Genomic DNA, 25,690 nt, shown 5'->3' with positions numbered 1-25,690 from the left:
GGAAGCAGGTGGGAAGGTGATTTAGCAGAGGAGCAGAGGGGCACTTGGAGGTGAGAAAAGAAAGAAGACATGTGACAAAAAAAAAGATGAGAGTGGTTCCAGAAAGGGACGGTGATTCACAGTGTCAAACCTTACACAAAGGTCACAAAGGGAGGGGGGGAGACTGAAGAAAGCCACAGAGCTGACTGATTTAGGAGATGGGTGGAGCCCAGCCAGAGCAGGCTTTCAGGACTGCTGAATCAGGAGCCAGGCCTAGTTAGTTAACAGGCCAAATTTCACTTTACTAATTAATGCAGTAGGGCATGCCTTCTCCTCTCTACCACATCCTCTGTCTCCTTTTGAAAGGAAGTGGGTCCCACAGTTATACTCGTGCGCTACCAATTATCACCTTTTCTGTTTGTGACAACTGAGGGCAAAGGACTGTAGCCAGGACTTCTGCCTCATCCTATGAATATCTACAAGGCAGATTTCAAAACCCAGACCCCGATTACTGATTCATCTGCAGTGCACAGCATGCTTGAAGGAAAGAGATGGTGGCCAGACTCAGTGGCAGCAATCCGGTTAGCAGAGGCTGCCTGCTGAGAAGTTATGTGACCCATCCCTGGCTCATACTTCTTCCAAGGCCACAGTGGCAGCCTAGTGATCTTGCATTTGAAAGTCTCCTCAAAAAAAGAACTCTCATTTTAAAAGTGACAACCACTGAAAAGTCTGGAGATGCCCAAAGTAAGAGGTATGCTTTTAGATCACCTTAAGGACTCAATGAGCAGGGTGGTGGTGCACACCTTTAGTCCCAGTACTCTGGAGGCACAGGCAGGTGGACTCTGTGAGTTCTCGTGCATCTCAGTCTACAGAGTGAGGTTCAGGCCAGCTAGGGGAGACTCTGTAAAACAAGCAAAGAAACAAGAAAATAACAAGAACTCCATGAATGTGCAAAAATTCTGAAGAAAAGACCCAAAACATTGTAAACTCGGGGAAAAAAAGAAGGAAAAGAAAACCAAACCTCTGGCCTATGGTCTTAATGGATGACTGCAGCAGTAATACGGCTCTGTGAGAGGGGGAGCACTAGAGGGCCACTGTGTCTCTACACCGACTTTCTTCCCAAGAGCAGCAGCAGACACACATGTTTATCTTTAGGGTTATTTTATTTCTTATGAATATGTGTGTTTTACCTCTGTACCATGCCTATGCCTGGTGCTGGCAAAGAACAGGAGAGAGTGTTGGATCCCCTGAAACTGGAGTTACAGATGGTTGTGAGACACCGTGTCGGTTCTGGGAATCAAACACAGATCTTCTGAAAGAACAGTCAGTGCTCTTAATCTCCAAAATATCTCTCCAACCATGTCTTTTTTACATTCTAAATTCATACACTCATGGTAGCTCAGACCTTCCGGTGAGGTAGGGGGATAATGAGTTAGAGGCCAGCCTGGGCTACACAACAAGATTGAAGTCAGCCTGGGTTACATTACACAAGACTCTGAAAACAAAATTAACCAACGAAACAAACACACAAAGACCCTCTGAATACAAAGTCTCTTCTCATTTCTAGTAAAACATCTTGTGCACACAGAGCAGACACTGGGTTGTTATCACCTGTCCCAGCTTCATGTCTAAAGCAAATGCAACTCCTCAACACGCCACAGGGCAGAGGGCACGTCCATGCTGAATTTATTCCCAAAGTAAAGAAGTCACAATGTGCTCTGACAACTTACACATTAGAGCAAAACCAAGAAGCACAGCTCGCCTTCCCCAAAGGTATTCTACAGGCCTACAGATAACTGAACTTGATCAGGACAAAGCTACTACGTCTTTGGTCTGTTAAGCCTTATCTCAGGAATTCTCACAATATCTCCAAAAAAACGGAGCCCAGCGGTTAAGAGGACTCAGTCTCTGTTTCTAGCATTCACATGGCAGCTCACAATGTCTGAAACTCCAGTTCCAAGGAATTTGATGCCCTTTCTGGCTTGTGTATGAGGCCAGCACATACATGCAGCCAAAACAATTCATATACACTAAAACAACTTAATGTCTCTCAGGAAAAAAAATTTTTTTTCCGAGACAGCAGGGTTTCTCTGTATAGCCCTGGCTGTCCTAGAACTCACTCTGTAGACCAGGCTGGCCTTGAACTCAGAAATCCGCCTGCCTCTGCCTCCCAAGTGCTGGGGTCAAAGGTGTGCACCACCAAGCCCGGCTGCTAAATCTATTCTTTTTAATGTTAATTTACTTTGTGTGTGTGTGTGTGTGTGTGTGTGTGTGTGTGTGTGTGTGTGTGTGTAAGCTATTGTCCCATTTTCCAACTGAAAAACCTGAGGCAACATAACAATACACACACACACACACACACACACACACATGCACACACATGCAGACACACACACACACACACACACACACACACACACACACACACACACACAGCTACCCAGTTAAGAAATGGTAAAGGGGGTTGGAGAGATGACTCAGCAATTTGGCTGCTCTTCCTAAGAACTGGGGGCTCAATTCACAGCAGCCACATGGTGACCACCTGTAATTCCAATGCCCTCTTCTAGCTTTTGTGGGCACCAGGCACACATGTGGTACACAGACATACATGAAGCCAAACAATCATACATGTAAAATGTAAAGAAATGGTAAAGGTGAACCTAGAGAGATGGCTCAGAGGTTAAGAGCACTCATTGGCCGGGCGTGGTAGCACACGCCTTTGATACATACTATCTACATAAGTACATAAATAAATCTCTCTTAAGGGGAAAAGGCAGCGGCAGAGGTGCTGACCACTGAGTGTGCCTCTTCATTCAGGCACTCTGATGCTCATCTGGACTGATGTTACACTCTTTATGGCTTTTAATAAAAGAGGAGTGTTTGTTCAATACATTTTTTTTCAATGAAAGGATCTGCAGAATTGTAAAGGTATAAGAGTTTCGATGAATGTTCTGATCCTACTAGATGGATTTGGAGAAGAGAGAAAGACGAAAGGAAATGGCTTTCCAAATTAAAAAACAACCCAGGGGCTATTGATGGCAAAATTATTCCATAATAAACCGTGTTTTGTCACAAGGCATTTTAGCATGATAACACAATCCATTTCAGTGTAATAATTAGTACTGCAAAGAAATTACCCAAAGGAGCTGCTGAAGTGTAAATGTGTGGGGCCCACATGAAAGCTGCTCCAGGTTTGCTCTGAAATATCCCAAGATTAGGAATCATCCCGGAGGAGACCCATCCTCATTTAGGGGATTGTAAGCAAAAAGCACTGATGGATTCAGTACCCATCTTCAGAACCTAGTCCAGTCCAACAGGGGACCTACTGCTTGCCCTCCCTCCTACCAGGAGGCCTGAAAAGGCTAGACTTTGGGCTCCCTCTGGAGGAAACATAGAAATGAGGAAGTCATATGTAGCCCATCTGACAGCGTCTAAGGACCTACTATAATCTATCTTCTGGGATACAGAAAATGAAATTAATACTATCACACTGCATGTAGGCTCAGTAGCGTGTGCTTGTAGTCCAAGCTACAAGAAAGGGAGTCAGAAGAGTTACATGAGTTCAGAGCTCAGGACAAACCTGTGATACAGTGAGACCCTATGCCAAACAAAAAGCCAAACAACAGAAAGACATGTTGGCATGCTCCTTTTGCTTTCCTGAGGGCTTAGCATGTGTGGTGCTTAAATTTTATTCACCACAAATCAAATGTTCTTGAGCGCCAATGTATTCTGAGCCCTGCTCTAGGCATGGGGAATACGGCAGTGAATTATGCAGTAGACCCTGCTCGTCTGAAAGTAGATTTCAGTAGGCAAGATAAACAACAGAAAGGAGCTTACCAGACTGGCAAGTGCTATACAAAAGTCATACAAGATATGGGAGTGGGGTGGAAATGGAAGCAACATGTTGCTTATATAGAAGCACAGATGGACAGCAGCCTTCCCCGGACGAGTGGACAGTGAGGAGACCCTGAAGTCACCCGACTGGGGGTGGGATTTCTAAGCACAGAGACTCAGGGGAACAAGGGCACTGGACGACTGACCTTCTAGGTCAGGGTGGAATGACAGGAAAGCAGTAAATGAAACCAAAAGAGGGAGAAGGCAGACTTGTGGGGAGGCAGCCACCTAACCTCTGTGTGCTGACAAAGCAACATATCTGAGGACTTTTAGGAGCATTCTGGTAGAACTGGGAAGAAAGAATTGGAAAGAAACTGACAGTTGAAAAAGAGCAAGAGCATGAAGGCCTGCGAGGGCCTTCCTAGCGAGCCTGGCAAGGGATGTCATAAAAACAGCGAACAGTCAAGTGCTTACACCCTGGAACTGCTTCAAGACAGATCTGAAAGGTGGAGGTAAGAGAAGAGTAGAAGCTAACTCCACAAATTTTTTCCTGAGCAACAAATAGAAAGGAGTTGCTGTCACCTGCAATTGTGGAATGACTGAGGAAGAGGGGACATGGTCAGAGACCCTTGTCACCAGTGCACTGAGTTTGACACGCCTCTTACATGTCTCAGTGTCACTGGACACTTGAAAATCTGAATGTGGAGTTTCAGGACATCTAGGCTAGGGAGGAACAAATTTGTCCTTTTTATAATCTAAGACATTTAAAATGATATGAGTGATATGCTAGTTTGCCAGGCTGTCCGAATAAGAAATCAAACTATAGGAATACATGAGAGTCTCAAAAACAAAACAAGCCAATGCCAACACCACCACACAGAGAGGAGAGGAAACATAATCTATAACAACTACCTCTTACCAATTCTAAAATAAAAACTAACCTATTAGATGAGCCTAGTTTTAGCTCGAAGAGCTTGTTAACTACTTTCCTTGTCAGTGTGGCCTGAGTGCTACCCGTCACCTCAGGATTATGTTTTCAGAGAAAGAAGAATCGTTGTAGACCTGTCTCCATGGTCACAGTTTATCTGCTCTCCTACCTGTTAGGAGGTTGGGAACAGAGAATAGGTTCTTTTTTTTTTTTTTTTTTCTTTTTTTCATTTTTTATTAGGTATTTAGCTCATTTACATTTCCAATGCTATACCAAAAGTCCCCCATACCCATCCACCCCCACTCTCCTACCCGCCCACTCCCCCTTTTTGGCCCTGGCGTTCCCCTGTTCTGGGGCATATAAAGTTTGCGTGTCCAATGGGCCTCTCTTTCCAGTGATGGCCGACTAGGCCATCTTTTGATACATATGCAGCTAGAGCCAAGAGAATAGGTTCTTTCTGTGCCTTGCTTTCCATGAGAAGGCTGCTTTCTTGAAATCATATAGCCCAGCATTAATGTGTGTGTATCTTTACATGTAGTCTTTTTTAAAAAAAATAATTTATTTAAAACAATTTTTCTTAAAGATTTATTTATCTTATGTATGTGAGTACACCGATGCTCTCTTTGGACACACCAGAAGAGGAGATCAGATCCCATTACAGGTGGCTGTGATCCACCATGTGGTTGCTGGGATTTGAACTCAGGACCTCTGGAAGAGCAGTCAGTGCTCTAAACCGCTGAGCCATCTCTCCAACCCTTATTTAAAAAATTTAAAGAATGCTTTCTTGTTTATAATCACCTTGAACTGCAGCTCCTCATTCACCTAAGATTCCTCAATTATTTCTCTCTACAATTCTGTGGACCTTAGTAAGGTGGCCCAGTCCCCCTGGAGGGGCCTTTAGTTTGCCCTTCAGACAGCACGGTTGAGTTGGAGCAGCCTTCCTTCTCTTCAGAGTCCCTACACACTGGTGTAATGTGTTCCTATGTCTATGCACTGAATGACACAGGCCAGAAGAGAGGGTCAGATTTCCGGGCACTGTCATTATAGGCAGTTCTGAGCCTGTGTGGGTGCTGGGAACCAAACATAGCTCTTTCACAAGAACAGCAAGAGCTCTTACTCACTGAGCCATCTTCTGGCCCCCATATGCTTTTTGGGGGTGATAGGTGGGGTTTTCTTCTTTTTTTTTCTTTTGTTTTGTTTTATAGGTCCTCATGTGTGCCACATGTCTGGTTTATACAGTGCAAGAGACTGAACCCAGGGTTTCATGCATGCTAGGCAAACACTCGACCAACTATGCTACATTCATGACCCTGAATCAAAACTTTTTTAAGACTCCAAAAACCATATAGGCTACTGCCAGTGCACACTAGAACTTAATGGTGAGCCCCCCACTGTTAAAGACACCACATACTTTTGTCCCAAGTCATGGAGAAATCAAGTTGGTACTTACCAAGAACGTTTCTTCCCGGCTGGCTAGTTAGCACTGTCCTGGAAGGTGCCGTGCTGACTGCTGAGGGGGGGAAAAGACATCAGCAGGCTAACCTAGCTATAGACCTATGCACTACAATAATGACTGGCACAGCCAGAATGTTGTAGGGATAAATGATAAATGATAATTGCATTTAAGGTCTGCAAAGACAAAATGCATACCTGGTACTGTAAATCTAGCTAAGAACCCATGACTTGGGAGTTCACAGACCCCAGAGTCAAACCTATTATTCTACTAAGTGCACACACTACCAACCTGCCCTCTAAATTCATTCCTCTATACCCAAAGATTAGTGTGGTTCTCAGAACTCATTAGAGACGTTTCTTTATGCCATGGATGGTGGCTAATCCAGAAACTCACAACTGGTCAAAATGCAGTGAATTTAAGTGTCAGTGGAGTATTTGCTCACCTACAAATAGGACATCTGTACTATCCAGCCTCCCACGAGACTCGGAGAACAGCATGGGAGAAGGGGCAGAAAGACTGGAGGAGCAGAAGTCAGGGAGGACCAGAGTGAGACCGTGTATTCTAGATAAGCCAGAACCAGTGCACTCCCAGCAGCTGTGGCTGCTTGCACACGATCCAGCCAGTTACTCTAGCATGAGGGTGAAGGGCCCATGAGTCCTCAATTCTAACTGGGTAGCTTTGGACAACTGAGGCTTCTGGAGAAAAGGAGTCAGGTTTCCTTAAGGACGTGGCCCCTGGTGGGTGGCTCACACTCTAGTGGATGCTCTTATCCCCAGGAGAATATAGGTAACACAAATTGAACTTGATAGGTTATTAAAAATAAAAAATGCATAATATATTACATGAAATTGTGGGTATAGTAGGAAAATGGGATGAATCTTGAAAGAGTGAATAGGATCAAAACACAGTCTGTGATTCTCAGGAAATTAATAAAAGTAGTATATGAAAAGACTTTCCTATGTTAAAAACACAGCGCAGTATTGTACTAAGTAAATGGTGGTTTCTTGCTAGATGTGGTGGCACATGCCTTTAATCCAAGCACTCAGGAGGCAGAGGCAGGCAGATGTCCAGCTTTGTCTACAGATCGAGTTCCAGGACAGGCAGGGTGATACAGAGGAACCCTGTCTTAAAAAATAAACAAAATTTTGTTTTGTTTTCTTTTTCATGTTTATTTAGTAACTAGAAAACTGGACAGAAGCCGGTAAAACATCAAGTAAGACAATTTTTTATAGTTTTTATAGAGTGAAAAGCAATCTAGAATTTTGGTAGTACTTTGGTTTAAATATATCCTTCAAAGGTTCGTGTGTGGAGATGCCTATGCTTTGAGCAGCCAGGAGACTGATGCAGGAGGATTGCTCCAAGACTGAGGCTAGCCTGGACTAAATAGAGAGTACTAGGTTGGCTGAGATTATGTATAATAATATATATGTATATTATATATGTATATATAATATATTATGTATAATAATATATATGTATATTATATATATATAATAATTATGTATAATAAGAAAGTCTTAAAACAACAGAAGGCTTGTATCTTAGCTCAGTGGCAGAGAGCTTGCCTTGTATATGTGCATTCTGAATTCATTTCTCAGCATCCCCAGATTAAAAAGAAGTTAATGTGCTATAAGCTGGTGAAGTTTGGTCTGGTTCTACTTCCTATCCCCATGCTACCAAAAACAAGACTCAGATTCAAAATGTACTTACAAATACTTTGGCCATATAGCTAGGCTCTTCTCTGGCTAGAATCATAACAAGAGAATTCATTTACTTTACTCTACATTCTGCCACATGTCTGGTTACCTGTGCTCAGGTCCCATGCCTCTGTCTCCTCACATCTTTCCTGGCCAGATCTCCACTGAGCCTGGCTCTATCCCAGAATTCTTTTTGCCTCCCAGATGTCTCACCTCCTATTTCCTGCCTAAGCAATAAGCCATAGGCTTTCAGTTGACAGGTGATGCACCCATACAATATACAACATATTTTCTCTACAAAAAAAACTTAATCTGGGGCTGGAGAGATGGCTCAGGAGTTAAGAACACTGACTGCTCTTCTAAAGGTCCTGAGTTTAATTCCCAGCAACCACAACTACATGGTGACTCACAACCATCTGTAATGGGATCCCTGATGCCCTCTTCTGGTATGTCTGAAGGCAGCAACAGTGTACTAACATATATAAAATAAATCTTTTTTTTTTAAGCTTAATCTTCAAACTAATATGTCAATGGCATTAGACAGCTGGGGCCTTCAGGAGGTAATTCACAATGAACAAGGCCATGAAATGGCACCTCCATGGTGTATTAATGGCTTTTACTACCACCCCACGTGGTGCCCTCCACCCCTTGTCAACTGTAGCAAAGCCCTCCCAGGTACTGAACAGATTTCAGCCTGTGCCAGTGGACTTCCTAGCTTCCAGAACTATGAGCCAAATAATCTTTTTTTTTATGTTAACTAACTACCCAGTCTATATTATTTAGCAACAGAAAACAGCCCAGGATAGAAAGTAAACCTTTCCCAGGTTGTGCATCGCTTCTTCAGGAAATTCTTCTGGCTAAATGGAAGGAACTATTAGACTAGGGGAGTCAGAGAATGCAGGAAATAGTTTCATCTCAAGGAGTTTAACCTAGGAACATCATATCACTGTAACATGTTATGTAAGTACTATAAATGCTTCACTGGGGACAATAGAATGTCTTTCATCATGTGATGGCAACGAGTGGTTACTAAGACAACAGATAAGAAGGTTCATCGAGCATCCACTTGAAGAGGCCAGTGCTTCCCAGGAGACCCCTGGCTTATGAGGTTTGAGTCTCAGCAGTCTGAGAGCAGTGCGAGCAGGGCACATCATGTGACTACCCACTCAGTAATCATGGCAAGGAAGGAAGCAGACAGAGGAGGTGACTTTATAATTTCAAATCACAGCATCAAAATAACAGTTTTTGGAAGATAGAGAAAAATTGTGAAAATTTTGCTAGCAAAACCAAAAAAATAGATGATGTTGATGCAGATGGGATGGGTGGCTATCTTAGCAGCAACCTATGTACATTCTAGTGTATATAAAATAAAAAGGAAGGAATTGTCAAGCTTGTATTTTTAAGATTACTTAAAAGACAAAGCACTATCGGGAAAAAAAAAATCTGTTCCTCTTCAAATTCTTCCCCTCACAATCGCCATCTCCACCCTAAAATTAAAAACCAAGCCAGTAAGAACCAGGGATAAGAAATGTAAGTATCTGCTGTCAAAGCCATGACTGTACTAATTTTACACTATAGGTGATCTACTCAATGTCGCACTGCTCAGCCTAAGTCCCACCGTTAAACCACACTACACAGGACAAGACCCAGTGTCTGCCACATGTTTGACGTGGAGCCCAGCACCTGCTCATGCTTATCTTCTTTGCTTTCAGAATCTTTGGGTACCTAGACATTGGGACACTGTGTTACATATTTACATTGAGACTCTGTGTATTATATATTTACATTGGGACTCTCTATGTTACTATGTTATTTTTTAGTTTATTTTATGTATATGAGTACACTGTCACTGCCTTCAGACACACCAGAAAAGGACATCAGATCCCATTACAGATGGCTGTGAGCCACCATGTGGTTGCTGGGAATTGAACTCAGGACCTCTGGCAGAGCAGTCAGTGCTCTTAACCACTGAGCCATCTCTCTAGCCCCCTCTGTGCTACATACTTACATCAGGATGTTACGTACTACATATCTTCATTGGAACTCTCTGGATTACAGATTCACCTTGGGACTCTGTTATATGTTTAAATTTGGACTCTCTGTATTTCACACTTAGATTAGGATGCTCTTTATTACATATTTACATTGTGAGTCTCTGTATTACATATTTACACTGGAACTCTCTGTTACATATTTAGTAACTTTCCCTTCTATAATTATAAAGCTCTAAACCAAACTCAGGAACGAAGACTAATCAACATGCTGGAAATAACAGATGATTAAATAAAGTTGCATGACCTAATGTGAAATATAGGGTTTTTTTGTTTTTTGTTTTTTGTTTTGTTTTTGAGACAGGGTTTCTCTGCATTGCCCTGGCTGTCCTGGAACTCACTTTGTAGACCAGGCTGGCCTCGAACTCAGAAATCCGCCTGCCTCTGCCTCCCAAGTGCTGGGATTAAAGGTGTTCGTCACCACCACCGGCTGAAATATAGTTCTATTAACAGGCATTTGTGAACTTAATGTTCAAATTAAGAAAACAAGAGCAGTATTATAAATTTAAAAGCAAAACTAGGAGACTACACCCAGCTACCTAGGCTTCGCTGCTGGTCAGCATTTCTGTGCATGTAACATTGGCAAAAAGAAAGAGTTGTTTTAACCACACACGATTCTGGGATCCCCTGAATTTCCATCTGCCACATTTTCTAACCTACAGCTAACAGGTTCCTCTCTCTTTAGCTGAAGCATTTCTTGTGTTCTAAAAACAAACAGGAAGTGGTGAGTCACTGCTAAGGGAACTCGGGATGAGATGAAATACCTGTATTTTACTGCAGGGGTTGCTTCATAAAGGCACTGGGCGACTGGTGGCAGAGGACTCCTTATCAAACAAAGCTACTTACCTGTGGCCTCCTCTTCCTGTAGGCTCTCTCCTCTCTTGATCAGGCCACTCATTCACAGTCACACAGGGTTCTGTCTGGTCAAAGAGCCCCTTCAGTGTGTACCTTCATATGTCAATGTATTGCTAACAAAGACCCCAAAGAGTTGGATACATATCTAGGAAGTGCTTGGATTTGATGAAGTAATTTAAAAACCAAGCAACGGAAGAGCTAAAATGAGAACAAGTAAGTTGTTATTCCCTGTCTTCAGATTTTTGTTTGTCTTGGGGTGCTGGAGACCATACTAGGCAAGCACTAGGTGCTACACTCCTAGCTCCTACCCCATGTTTTGAAAAGTATGTTATATTTTCTCAAACTAAAAATAAACTACAGACTGAAAATTTAGAAGACTAGATTTTGAGATAAGGTCTCACGCTGAGGCTCTGGCTGGCCTGGGATTCACTATGTCAACCAGACTGTTCTTGAACTCACAGTGACTCACCTGCCTCTGCCCCTCAAGTGTGGGTGTTAAAAGCATGTGAAACTATACATGGCTAAGGAAATTTTGACATGGATTTAATTTGTGTGTGCATGATGTTTCTGTAAAGGTCGGGGCCAACTGGAGAGGCCGGGTTCATTCTTTCTTCCTGTTATGTGCGTTCTAGAGCTAGACCTTGGGTCTTCCACCTGGCAGCATCCTTATGCACTGAATCATCTCACCAGCTCAAGCATTTTCTTAATTCTGATGTTAACTCACCAAGATGTGTTCAGACTAGTGTTGTCTCAGTCTCAGCTATGCACGAGAGCTTCTGAATGGAGTACAGATAAGCTCTAAGCAACACTGACAGCTCCTGGTTGCTTCTAATAACTACAATTGGTTTCTGTTACTCTTTTCAAGGCTACCTTTTCAGGAATACCACATCACATAAGCATCTGAGAGAACTGCTTTGATTCATTTTCCCCCTGCACGCATATGTGGTTCGGGTTTCTGGGCTTCTCATGGAATAGCAGGATAAACAGTGGCACATCGAAGCTTTCTGCAAACCCAAGACCCCTATCTCACCCAATGAGCCAACAGATTTGCAAATGGTATGCTATGCAGATTTCCCAGACATGAGTATATCTCTTAAATGCACAAGCTTAAAGAATCTTTTGACTTAAAATGAACTAAAAGGCTTTCCTTAATGGCCTTCCTGGTCAATAACAGCTCTGGTTCTGCAAAGTAGATTGCGACACACACAAGTAGTCTTGGGACTGCCAAAACAAGACTATAGCTCTAAATGTCACAATGGAAATGCCTTATAGGTTTTCAGATAAATCTATACATACACACACACATACATACATACATATGTGTGTGCGTGCGTGCGTGTGTGCGTGCGTGCTTTTGTTTTCTCTGAGACCAAGTCTCATAGCCCAGGATGGTCTCAACATCACTGAAGATGACCTTTCACTTTTAACTCTTCTGCCTCTGCCTCTGCCTCCCAAGTGCTGGGATTAGAGATCTGTACACCTGGTTTACTGGAGCTAGGGCCTGTGTATGCTGAATCGGCACATTACCAACTGAGTTACACAACCTTCCACTGTTCCTTATTTTTAATTTACTCAATTTTCTTTAATAAAGCAGGAATAACTTTATCATGAATTAAAATATTCATTCGTAGTAGGAAATAATAAAATGTATAAGTTATGCACACAGATGACCTCATTAGGAAATCCGAGGCCACATGCATGCTGGGACTCAGTGAGTGTTGGTTTAGTCTCCTTCCCTTAAGAGAATGCATTCAAATGAATGTTGATGACAGCAAGATTTCTGAATAAAATCCAGGAACTGATGTGGTGAGTGGGGTTGGAACTGGCAGCAGACATTTTTGAAAACAGGCCAACAGTTAGGGAACAGTGACAGACAGTAATCTGGAAGAACACAGAAGGGAAAAGCCAGAGGCAAACACAGTGAGTGGTGCTATGCCCAGGGCAGTCAGCTACTACTTGTCCCATGGCATGGGTCACCTGAGCAACACTGGAAGGTGAACACACCACAGCTGCTCTCTGTCCTGGATGCTGTGTGTTCTAATCACTGAAAATTCAAAGGAGGGATGGTGTTTACTACTACACAAACTAACGTTTAGGATCTTTCAATACTTGGTTATAAGAACACAAATAACTGGATATAGTGTTATACGCCTTTAATCCCATCACTGGGGAGGCAGAAGCAGGCATATCTCTGTGAGTTCCAGACCAGTCAGAGGTACATAGTGAGACTCTGTATCAAAAGCCAAAAATATACATAAATAAAAATAAGATAAAACAGACCTGTTTCTAAAGTTTAAAGATTATAAAAGTTTTAATTTTTAAAAAATTTCTGCTAGTAACTAAATTTAAACACTCATTAAAAGACAAAACAACATTCTATAAAGATTATAAAGTGTTTACCTCTTGTTTTTCTTGATTTGGGTCCATACTAAGTAAAGTTGGTATTTTAGATGAATCTGTTTTCTTTGATTCTCTCTTCAGCACTTTTATCTGTTTAACTTTTGGGGGAAAAAAAAAACATGTAATTTGTTGGCCCTTCCTTGAAACTATATTTTCCTCTCCAGGTCTTCAGGTAGGTATCCCAGTAGCCCCTAAGCCCACTTTTGAACTCAAGCCTCCAAGGGACTGAGTAACTGTGAGTTGTAAGATACAGTATGATTTTATTTTGTGATCTCACAAGAGCTTGTCTCTATTTTCACTGAGGGACCCTCAAGTTGCACATTCTACATTTTACACCTTGCTATTGTATCACATTTTTATAAGGTGTCTGTTTTCCAAGGAAAGGAAAAAACTTTTGCTCACAACAATAAATTTTATTTTTAAGTATTTGCTTAATTTTATTTCAGTATCTTTATTATTTATTTGTTTACTGGTATGGGGCCAGTCCTCTCCTTCTACAATGTAAATCCCATGATCAAACTCAGGCCATCAAGGCATCAAGTGCCTTTACCTGCTAAGCCATCTCACTAGCCCTTAAGATATAATAAAGTTATGATAAATTCTACATTTAGAAAAAAAATCTATGAAATCCCTGCATGCCCAAATCATCTATAACACTTCCGGGAACTGAGCAGAAAAGCGCTTTCCCCACATTATGTATGGAACGTTATGTAAGTTTGTCTTCCTCAAATTCTGCTCCAACATCTCAACATTAAGCTAACAGAACATTTACCATTTCTGGTTGTCTTTACCTTTCTTTACAATTATCATTATTAAGTCTGACCCTTGTTGGGCACAGTAGACCTTTAGTCCCAGCACTCACTCTGAAGGAGGAAGCAGGCAGATATCTGAGAGTTCAGGCCAGCCTGGTTTATATAGTGAGCTCCAGGACAGCCGGAAACACACAGACCCTGCCTAAACAAAACAAAACAAAACAAGTCTGACTCTTTATTTCGCCTACTTTTTCAAAGCAACTGGTTACTTCTACAAAGATCTCCCGGTAAGTGTCCTCACAAACAGCCCCACCCCTTAGCGAGCATCTACATACCTTCCATCCCTTTCATCTCCTTCGCCTGCACTGTGAATGGCAGTTCAGGGAAATGGAATTCTTTCCTGTCGCATTTGGGAAAATTCAGCTTTCTTTTGTTCCCACTCGATATTTGGTCATTCTGACCTGTTCGCTCATTAAATGCACCTTTCTCTGTTTGGACCTAGACAAACAAGTACCAGTTAGTAAGAAGAACTGTGGGTGACACACAAATCAGCAGACCAGAGCAATACTAACACTGAAGCAGCCAGACTCCCAGGGACATTTTCCAAGTGAGGTTTTTAGTCCATTTACTGTTCTTGATTTAGAAAACCACAATCTTGACTTTGTTGTTGTTGTTGTTAAAGATAGGGTTTCTCTACGTAACCACCCTGATTGTTCCTAGAACTCACTTCTGTGGGCCAAGCTGACCTCAACCTAACAGAGAGAGGTCTTCCTGCCTCTGCCTCCTGCATGCTGGGATTAAATGTGTGCAGCACCCCTACCCGGATGTTTCAACTTTATGCTATTATAAATAATGCTGTGCCTTGAATGTTATAAACTGATTGTACTATGTAAAGAAATGATGGGCGAAAAAGAGAAAGATATGGCTAGTACTTCCAGAGTAAGGAAACTCCATCTATTAACTACCTAGAAACTCTATCTAAATCCAGGAAAATATTTTTGAAAGAGAAAAGCACGTCTTGTGATTTGTAAAGATGGAAGCCATACCTTAGTAAACAATTTAAGATAAAGAATAAGATGGTACAGATACAGCTCAGTGGTTAAGAGCAGTTATTGCTCTTGCAAAGGACCAGGGTTCAATTCTCAGCACCCACATGGTGGCTCACAGCCATGCACAACTCTTAGTTCCAGGGGAACCAATGCCCTCTTCTGGTCTACATGAGCACCAGTAGGTAATCACATATAAAATAAAATACATCTAAAAGAAAAATGCTCGCTTGGTCCCTGCAAAATCTTGGACTAGTTCCAACACAGGTAAGAAAGAAGGGAAAAATGGGAGAAAGGATAGGAGGGAGAGAATGTTTTTCAAAGATTTATTTTGCATACATTGGTGTTTTGCCTGCATGTATGTCTGTGTGAGATCCAGATCCTCTAGAACTGGGGTTACAGACAGCTGTGAGCTGCCATGTGGGTGCTGGGAACTGAACTCAGGTCCTCTGCAAGAGCTGCCCATGCTCTTAACTGCTGAGCCATCTCTCCAGCCCTGAAAGGGATTTTTTTTTTAATGTGAGAACTTACAGAAAAAAAGATAGATGTTTAAAGAGGCCATATTTTATTAACGTATTCATTGCATGTTTGTGTGTTCATGCTCTGACATGTGTACATGTGTGTGAGGGTGTACATGCACAAGCTTATGGAATCCAGAGGTTACAGTGGATGTCTTTCTGGATAGCTCTGACCTTATTTTTGAAGACAAGGTTTCTCAATCTACCGGGAGCTCATTGATTTGGCTGGATTGGACCCTCCTCTCTGACTCCTCAGCATTGGGCTCACAGGCATGGACTACAGGACCCTCCTCTCTGACTCCCCAGCGTTGGGCTCACAGGCATGGCCTACAGGACCCTCCTCTCTGACTCCCCAGTGTTGGGCTCACAGGCATGGCCTACAGGACCCTCCTCTCTGACTCCCCAGTGTTGGGCTCACAGGCATGGCCTACAGGACCCTCCTCTCTGACTCCCCAGTGTTGGGCTCACAGGCATGGACTACAGGACCCTCCTCTCTGACTCCCCAGTGTTGGGCTCACAGGCATGGACTACAGGACCCTCCTCTCTGACTCCCCAGCGTTGGGCTCACAGGCATGGACTACAGGACCCTCCTCTCTGACTCCCCAGCGTTGGGCTCACAGGCATGGACTACAGGACCCTCCTCTCTGACTCCCCAGCGTTGGGCTCACAGGCATGGCCTACAGGACCCTCCTCTCTGACTCATCAGCATTGGACTCACAGGCATGGCCTACAGGACCCTCCTCTCTGACTCCCCAGTGTTGGGCTCACAGGCATGGCCTACAGGACCCTCCTCTCTGACTCCCCAGCGTTGGGCTCACAGGCATGGCCTACAGGACCCTCCTCTCTGACTCCCCAGTGTTGGGCTCACAGGCATGGCCTACAGGACCCTCCTCTCTGACTCCTCAGCATTGGGCTCACAGGCATGGACTACAGGACCCTCCTCTCTGACTCCCCAGTGTTGGGCTCACAGGCATGGCCTACAGGACCCTCCTCTCTGACTCCCCAGTGTTGGGCTCACAGGCATGGACTACAGGACCCTCCTCTCTGACTCCCCAGTGTTGGGCTCACAGGCATGGCCTACAGGACCCTCCTCTCTGACTCCCCAGTGTTGGGCTCACAGGCATGGACTACAGGACCCTCCTCTCTGACTCCCCAGTGTTGGGCTCACAGGCATGGACTACAGGACCCTCCTCTCTGACTCCTCAGCATTGGGCTCACAGGCATGGACTGCCGTGCCCAGGTTTTCACAAGGTGTTGTGGATCCAGATTCCAAGCCTTGTGCTTGCTCGCCTAGCACTTTACACACCGAGACATTTCCCCAGCCCAAAGTTCGTATTTTAATACTAGTATCTTGTCTTACTTGTGTGGGACCTGTGTCCTCTTGTCTGCTATTAGACAAAGTCTGTCCAATAGTTTGTGAAGAAGTGCGTCTCTTTTTTGTTCTTTCAGTTAACCTATTAATTAAAAATAAATGAGAAGTGATTAGAACCTCCCAGAATTGTCCTTCTGTTAGTGTTAAGAACAAGTAAGTAAGTTATATACAGTGGGCCAGGCTATAAACACCAAGAACATTGGCACTCAAGTGGCTGGCTGAGGATATTTATTTATTTATTTAGAGACAGGGTTTCTCTGTGTAGCCCTAGCTGTCCTGAAGCTCACTTTGTAGACCAGGCTAGCCTCGATACTATTAGAACACTGAGTCTCAGAAAACACTTTTGAGTCTGAAGTTCTGAGAACTCTAGACCAGGACAAGCATTGCGTGACTAACTGCTGGTGAAGACGTCAGGAAATGACTCTTGGGGCCCATTTGTTCCCTGTACCTATTCTAAACTCGGACCATTTAACTTCTGGAGTTCTGCATTTTTAGACTTGTCTGAGACTGGCTTACAACCATGGTTTACTGGCAGTGCATCTCAGAGATCACCTCAAGAACACTTAGGTTACTGCAACCTGTGGTCCAATGTGCCTTTGGACTTACAGACAAGTCCACTGGCTGATCCAGACAGACTGCTCATCCTCACAGCCCATAGCCTAAGTCAGTCTGCCGGCCTCTGGTTGGGCCATTGGTACCTTCTAGTGTAAGTCTGCAAAAAGACCTGATGTCTACACTGTCTCTCACCAGTCCCCAACCCCAGCAACCTCACTATCAGTCTCTCAATCTGCAGCAGAGGCTCTAAACCTACAACTGGCCTGACACTGCTTTCCTACCAACAGCCTGACAACTGAAAGGCTATTTGCTATGAAGGCCTTATTCTGGACTATTCTTTCTCCATTGAGAGAATCTGCTATGAGGCAGAAATAAAGCTATCTTTGCAGTACTGAGTGCTATGGTTAGATATAGTTTGCCCTCCAATGGTCCGAATACTGGAATTTTGTTCCCAGTGTGCTGTGGTGAGAGGGGTGGAGCCTGCAAGTGGTGAGGACTCTCAAAAAGGAGGTGACTAAATCTCAAGATGGATTGATGATCTTTTCCTTAGGAGGCATTCTTGCACTTGAGGGATGCTCCATAAAAGAGGGTCTTGGGGCGGGAGAGATGGCTCAGATGGTTAAGAGCACTGACTGCTCTTCTGAAGGTCCTGAGTGCAAATCCCAGCAACCACATGGTGGCTTACAACCACCCATAATGAGAGTGTCTGAAGGCAGCTACAGTGTACTTACATATACATAATAAATAAATCTTAAAAAAAAAGAATATAATTTCTCTAGGCCGGGCGTGGTGACCCATGCCTTTAATCCCAGCACTTGGGAGGCAGAGGCAGGCGGATTTCTAAGTTCGAGGCCAGCCTGGTCTACAGAGTGAGTTCCAGGACAGCCAGGGCTACACAGAGAAACCCTGTCTCGAAAAACCAAAAAAAAAAAAAAAAAAAAAAAAAAAGAGTGTCTTTATAAAGGACCCTGGCACCTTCCCTGAAATCTTTCTCCTGTACTGGCACACACGTTATTCCTACATGTGGTCAGTTTCTTGCCTCCTCCTTTGCTATGATGTAAAACAGCCAAGGAGCCCTTGCCAGAGCAGTGGCATCACGCTGCTGGATGCTCCAGTCACTATAACCATGAGCCAGACAACGCTATGAAGCAGCCTATGTCCATACAGTATCAGTTATTGGCATAGCAATACTAAGTAGACTAACACACCAAGGCACATGGATGCCAAAAACTTAAGTGAAACCATCCCTTTTCTCTTCAAATAGAAGATATTTTTCTTTAAAAAAGATATTCCAGGCTCAGCCATTGAGAGTACTGTCCATGCACAGGACCTGGGTTCAGTTCCTAGCACCCATATTGGGTGGCTCACGATAGCCTGTAAGTGCAGCTCCAGGGGATGCCCCATGGCCTTCATAGACACTGAATGAATGTGGTGGTGCTCATACGAATACTTAGGGACACATACAGACATTTTTTTTTTTTTTTTGGTTTTTCGAGACAGGGTTTCTCTGTATAGCCCTGGCTGTCCTGGAACTCACTTTGTAGGCCAGGCTGGCCTCAAACTCAGAAATCCGCCTGCCTCTGCCTCCTGAGTACTGGGATTAAAGGCGTGCGCCACCATGCCCGGCAAAATAATTATTTTTAAGTCTATCCCAAAGATATCAGTGAGCAATTAAATATCTAAGTTGGTCATGATGGCATACATCTGCAATCCCATCTCTGAGGAGGCTGAGGCTGGGAGACCACTATCTGAGGCCAGTTTGGGTTACAAAGCAAGTTCTAGGATAGTCTGGACTCTGTGGCAATTTGTCTCAAAAAAAAAAAGTTTAATACCTATATAAATAAGAAAAAAACTTCTCATTTAACAACATTCCCAAGAACTCCTCAGTGAATGCCCTGCTACTACACGATTGCTACCCGAGAAGACCCTTTTCAGAGTTGGCCTACACTGTCACTGTCCAAGTGGCCTGCAATGCACCAGACAGGAGGACAGTTGACTTAATCAAGTCTCCTCTCACTCTAGCTCACCGTGAATTGGGGTGGGAAAGGTTTGAACTGAGATTTGCGGCCAACAAATTACTGCTTGTCAGGTTGATAGGTGGCATTATCATACAACCCCCAGCGTGTGGGTCTTCTTTGACACCGTCAGAATTCTCACTGGGATTGAGAGGGTTTGTCAGTTCCAAGACAGAAGGCTTCTTGTCCAGTGATGAGGGCTGTGTGTCATCAGCTGTGCCCTGCTGGCGGTGGTCGCCTTCATACTCTGGCTTCTTCTGGTCTGGGACATCTCCTTTGCCCCCTTTGGCCTTAATGACTCTGACTTTGAGCTCCTTGGCCCTTTTGTCTCTGTCCACTTCCTAGAAGAGGAGAGATGTAGAGAATCTGCTGTCATTAGCGTCCTAAGCCTGTGCAGCTACACAGGCTGAAACGAAAGGGCAAGGAGGAGCTCACCTTGCCATAAAGTGATGGATTTCCATAGAGCAGGGTGTTGGTAAAAACTGATTTCTTCTCATCTCTCACAGGTTCATTTTCTTTAAAATTCTCTTTTGGCTTTATAAATGAATTAACCTTTGCTTCCTGTAATAATTTAGCTCTCAGCTCTGGTATGAATCTGATGAATCAAGCAATATTAAGCAATCATCTTTTCTATATGGTTTATTTTAATAGAAGCATTCAATCAAGCATTAAGATGCTGTATAATAGTAACTGGTGCCAAGAGAAGGCACTGTTTTTATTTGTTTGTTTGTTTGTGACAGGATCTCATTGTGTGGCCTAAGTTGGTATCAAGCTTCATCTTCCTGAGTGCTAGGATGACAGGCGTCACCATATCCAGCCAAGATGGTGTAACTATTTACCTTATAATAAGTGTGTGCAGGCAGCAGATCTTACGGACATTTTGCTGGGGAAATCTACCACATAAAACTTATAAAACAGACTTACATCAGATTCCCTTTGAGACGTGGATCTATTGAAACGTCACTTTGAGTTTTGCTACAGAAACTCTTCACGTCTTTAGACTGACACAGAGTTCGAGTTGCAGCACTCGTGTTAGGGGGCTCACAGCGTCTCTAACTCCACCTCTGGGAGCTCTACTGTTCTTCTCATTTACACAGGCCTCCTTCCACACATGCACATGTGCGTACATAAAATAAACCCTTTAAAGGTAAATGACATCAACCCTTAAAAAGCTCTTGAATTAAACATGGTCTCTAGTCTGAGGTGAAACTGCAGCTGTAGCATGGGATCGTAGTACACTGCCAAATCCTGTAGCCCTGTGACAAAAGCTAGCTGCCTACCATGTACCTGGGCAGTACCTGACGTAGTAACCCCCTTAGGCTTCTGTTAAATTGAATATTTGTGTTTTGTAACATTGCTCTGTCTAGTGATTTCCCTTCTAGTAAGTCCCCTAATATAAAATACTAGAAAGACCCCAAATGCTTACTTCTCAATAAATCCATCTCTAGTAAAGTAATCGTGACGCAAAAGATCAGTAGATGATGTCCTCTCAGCAGGATCAATTTGTAAACAAGCCTAAAAAAGAAAAAAGTCTAATAAAAGATGAGGTTTTTGGTTCTGCCCCTAAAATCAAGTCTTTAACATTTGACATATGACAAAGTTATTACCCAGAGCTAACAGAGTCTGTAAACAAGCAGGTTTCTAACAGGAAATTCTGACCACTAAGTTATCTAGGAAATTTACTCTTGCACCTTTTATGTTTGTTTGTTTGTTTTTCGGAGACAGGGTTTTTCCGTGTAGCCCTGGCTGTCCTGGAACTCACTCTGTAGACCAGAGTGGCCTCAAACTCAGAAATCCGCCTGCCTCTGCCTCCCAAGTGCTGGGACTGAAGGTGTGCGCCACCATGCCCAGCTCTAGCAACTTTTAAAAGTTACTATTTTGTGTGAATGTCAGCATGTGCATCCCATGGTCACACAAGGAGGCCAGAAAACAGCTCTGTTGTGGGCTTTCTCTCGTCACCTTGTAGGATCTAGGGATTGAATTCAGGCCTTCCATAAAAATCCCCTTTCTGGTCTCTGCAGACACCAAACATACATGGTACACACACATGCAAGCAAGCAAACATCAATACACATAAAATAAAATAAAATAAAATAAAATAAAATAAAATAAAATAAAATAAAATAAAATAAAATCCATGAACAGTTCTTCTCTGTTTCTCTGCCCTGGGAATGGTTTAGCTGAGGAAACCATCAAGAACCAAAGTCAACTCCTGGGACAGGTTGTGAGCAGGAAGCTGCAGACAGTGATCCATCTGTAAGTGTCATTCCAGAGAACCCATTCTTCACAACAGTGAAGTCAGGATTTGAGTAAAAGGTGTCGGCTTGAATAAAGTACATTCTCCCAAGCGAAGACCTTTCCACAGTTCTTTACAGCTCACATCACAGGCATTGTTACCCTGAGATGTTAAACCATCTGTCTGACATCTTTCTAATGGTTAGTACTATTTGTCACTGGTGAGGAGGCCTGCCCCAGCACGTGTGTGGAATTTATAACGACAACACAGTGGGACTGGTTCTCTCTCTCCACCTTTATGTGGGCTCCTGGGAAGAAATTAACACTGCCAGGCTTGCAGCAAGCATTAAGACCTGTCCACCCATCTTGCTGGTTCCTACCTAAAAATGTATGTAGAAGGACCAGAATGAAGATATAAAAAGATGCTTCTGGTACCATGCAAATGCACAGTATAAACTAACAGCTCTACTGCTCTGCCGCACAGCAGTGCCCACAGCGTTAGAAGGCTGTCCGTACAAATGGTAAGACGGGAGGACTGCATGCCACCGTTTTTTGTTTGGTTGGCTTTGTTACCCCAACAGACATTCACAAAGTGAAACTAACTGTGTATGTTTGTGTGATGTATGTATGAGCTCACATGTGCAGCTGAGCATACACACGTGGAGACCAGAAGTTGATGTTGGAGTTTTTTCTCCATAACTTTCCATCTTAAGTTTTGAGATTATTTTTCACTGAACAAGGAGGAGCTCAAGCAATCCAGCCAGACTAGCTGGCAGGTAGCCGGGATCCTCCCCCTCCCCCTCCCCAACAGTAAGGTTACGGTGCTCACCATAGCCCCCCCCGCCCCCCCCCCGGCTTTTTACTTAGGTTCTGGGGGATGGAATTCAGTTCCATGTCTACCAGTATTTACAAGTAGAGATACTTCATTATATTTGTTCTGAAATTTCAGAAACCGTGTTTCTTTTTAGAAGTGTACTTTAGGACTGGAGAGACAGCTCAGTGATTAAGAGCCAAGAAGATGCTGATAGTGCAGTCTTTAATCCCAACACCCTGAGGCAGAGGCAGATGGATACTGTTAAAAACTTCAAGACCCAACACCCACTGCTGGTACCTGTGGTCGCTAGGCACACACATGGTGACAGACATACATGCAGGCAAAACAGCTATACAAATAAATCTAAAAATAAAACCCCCAAAAGAGCTGTATATTAGAAACAAGGACTTTACTACAGCCATACAACTCTCATCTAAAAATAAGTCTCTTCACTCTTCCTGATATAGGAAACCGCTAATTAGAGAAATAAATAAGATTTACTATTCATAATGAACCCACCTTGCATTATTTGAATTTTGTGCTGTGTTCATGCACTACCTACCATAAGCACAACGTAAAATGTAAAGTAATGATATAAGGGCTAGGAAGATGGCTCAGCTGGTTATGTGAGCTTGAGGACCCGAGCTCAGATGCCATGGTCACACGTATCTGTAACCAGTAAGGAGACAGGTGGATGAAGTTCACTGGCCAGGAGATTAAGGCTCACTGAAAGGGAGCTCTCCCGATCTTGTCCCCTCTATCTCCCTCCCCAACTGAACCCAGGACCTTGTGCCTATTCACCATGTACTATATCACGGAGCTATATCACAGAAAGAGGTTCTGCCTAAAAAAACAACAAAACATGAGAAATTCAAGTAAAGACAACTGACATAGGCTTCTGGCTTCTAGAAACACATGTATGCAAGATGCACCTATGTGCACACACACTCATATTATCAAGTATTATACTTACACAACACACAAACCAAAACACACACACACAACACCTCTCACTAAATGTTTTCCAACTTAAGGTGAATTTTGGTACATTCAAATAACAGCTGCCAACAGATGCCATAGAAAGTTAGGATGATACAGGACAAAGGTCAACCTGGTAGACCAGATGGCAAAAGTGTTGGGAAGGAAACACAGAAAGTCTTTCAAGTGTTCCCAGTTTATCCCACAGTATCTTAAATCTTAATTTCTCTCTATTAATTTCCAATAATTTGTAACAGGTTAACATCACTTTAGGGGTCTTTCTGGAATCTCTCCAAGTAACATTTTTAAACTGTATTATTGCTAGGAATGAGGCTCAGCGGTAATGCTTGCCCAACCGTGGGTTCCATCTCTAACACCAAAGAGAAGAAGAGACCCCATGGCATTATGATTTCTGCAAATTCTCAGCCAGCCTTAATGTCTTCACGTACATGAACTATATCTGCCAGCAATCCATTGAGCTTGGGGTATTTCTTTCTTGCGGTTTTTGGGTGTTGAACTTGAGGAAGAACCACCCCAGCAAAGATGGGACTCTTGGAAAAGATATTGTGCAGGTGCGGGGTCAGGTTGCCTGAAATGAGAACAAATATCTGAATCACAAAGTTGTTCTCAGACAAAATCCCATGTGGTTAGCTCTGTTATCACTGTGGAGACAAGGAAGAGCGCTAGTTTTTACCTTACAATTGAAATAAAATATCTAACTATGTCATAAAACTAGAGATTCTAGGCTAAGAACACAGCCCTGCTGTAGAGTACTTGTCTAGCAAGTGGGAAGCCCTAGGTTCAATGTCTGGCTCCATTAAAAATTAGTAACTCTTAAAACCTGAGGTTTCCTCCAGGAGCTGCTGACAGGCAGCAAATACACACAACCATATGGTCCCGCCCCGCCCCTCCCTCCCCCCAGACTCTAGGACATAATATATAATTACCAGCAAAAATACTAAAATTTGACTCTTTGAGGGGGGCTGAGACAGGGTTTCTCTATGTGGCCCTGGATGTCTTGGAACTTGCAGTATACCAGGCTGACCTCAAATTCAGAGATCTACCTGCCTCTGCCTCCCAAGTTCTGGGACTATTAACACATTTCTTTATTGGTATCTTAATGATTTAATTGTCAAGTAGCCATCAGTTTTCCAGACCAAAACCTTAATCAAAACAGCTACAACAGTAAAGTAATTTAGAACCATCCTAACACTGTGACTCTTTAATACAGTTCCTCATGTTGTGGTGACCCCCAACAATAACTATTTCCTTGCTGCTTCATAACCCTAATTTTGCTGATTTCTGATACATGGAATATCTGATATGCAACCCCCGAAGGGGTCATGACCCACAGGCTAAGAATGGCGGGTACAAGCCGGGGGTGGTGGCACATGCCTTTAATCCCAGCACTCGGGAGGCAGAAGCAGGCGGATTTCTGAGTTCGAGGCCAGCCTGGTCTACAAAGTGAGTTCCAGGACAGCCAGGGCTATACAGAGAAACCCTGTCTCGAAAAACCCAAAAAAAAAAAAAAAAAAAAAAAAAAAAAAAAAGAATGGCGGGAACAGAAGAAGAGACCAGAGAAGAGCCAGAGTGCAAAGAACTGTGCACACGGGTGACACGGCTCTAGCACCTTTCACCACAGCTAATGCTGTGCCATTGAATGTGTCTCCTCATTGCTTTATGGCTTGGTTTCCTCTGAAAAATGACAGGGTTAATGTCATCAGTTGTAAGCTCTCTTTCAACACAGGCTCAGAACAGGACTTTAAAAAGGCACATAAAGGGCTGGAGAGATGGCTCACAGGTTAAGAGCACTTGCAATTCTTGCAGAGGACCCAGGTTCAACTCACAGCACTCACATGATGGCTCACAACCATCTGTAACTCCAGTGCTTTGACACTGTCTTCTGGCAGGCACACTTGTGGTATGCAGACAACATGTCCTTCCAAGTAAGTTAGGATAAACATGAAAGAAAGGCACATAGAGTGCAACCCTTAGGTCATCTTCAATCAGAGCTAATCTGGGCTTTACTGCTTTAATGACTGTTCACAGCACCCACTTCATCAGAATTCTGCAATTACACACTTATGAAAAGTTTCCCCAGTACACTTGGGGCTCCTCAAGCCCCTCCTGCAGATTGAAATACCATTCACAAGGCTAACCACCAAAATGTTTAGGTAGTTGTGGTATTCAGTGTTAATTGTCAAC

The 25,690-nt window shown here is 43.3% G+C and overlaps 1 protein-coding gene across 54 annotated transcripts in view; it reads right to left on the bottom strand.

Annotated features, from left to right (window-relative positions):
• Cdkl3 (cyclin-dependent kinase-like 3) overlaps nucleotides 1-25,690 on the bottom strand; it is an 88,937-nt gene that overhangs the window by 42,967 nt on the left and 20,280 nt on the right. For 9 of the 54 annotated variants that reach the window (XR_879545.1, XR_879546.1, XR_003949374.1 and 6 more), the window contains 7 exons: nucleotides 23,935-24,074; nucleotides 20,885-20,973; nucleotides 19,894-20,053; nucleotides 19,471-19,799; nucleotides 16,877-16,970; nucleotides 14,288-14,450; nucleotides 13,201-13,298 (listed from right to left, as the gene is read on the bottom strand). Coding sequence is in view for 36 of the 54 variants with exons in the window: in XM_011248874.2 (XP_011247176.1) it covers nucleotides 13,201-13,298; nucleotides 14,288-14,450; nucleotides 16,877-16,970; nucleotides 19,471-19,799; nucleotides 19,894-20,053; nucleotides 20,885-20,973; nucleotides 23,935-24,074 (1,073 nt within the window). In the remaining 18 variants the exon portion in view is untranslated. Of the gene's footprint in view, nucleotides 1-778; nucleotides 881-2,682; nucleotides 4,911-6,191; nucleotides 6,252-8,645; nucleotides 9,382-10,791; nucleotides 10,866-12,940; nucleotides 13,031-13,200; nucleotides 13,299-14,287; nucleotides 14,451-16,876; nucleotides 16,971-19,252; nucleotides 19,800-19,893; nucleotides 20,054-20,884; nucleotides 20,974-23,934; nucleotides 24,075-25,690 lie in introns of those variants that run through there. The other 45 variants (XM_006532773.3, XM_006532772.3, XM_011248862.2 and 42 more) reach the window with 21 other exon arrangements.

This window comes from Mus musculus, chromosome 11 (genome assembly GCF_000001635.26).
Source record: "Mus musculus strain C57BL/6J chromosome 11, GRCm38.p6 C57BL/6J".
In the NCBI taxonomy this organism is placed as follows: Eukaryota; Metazoa; Chordata; class Mammalia; order Rodentia; family Muridae; genus Mus; species Mus musculus.
The sequence above is the reverse complement of the archived record's forward strand: the minus strand, read 5'-3'. Positions and strand labels throughout refer to the sequence as shown.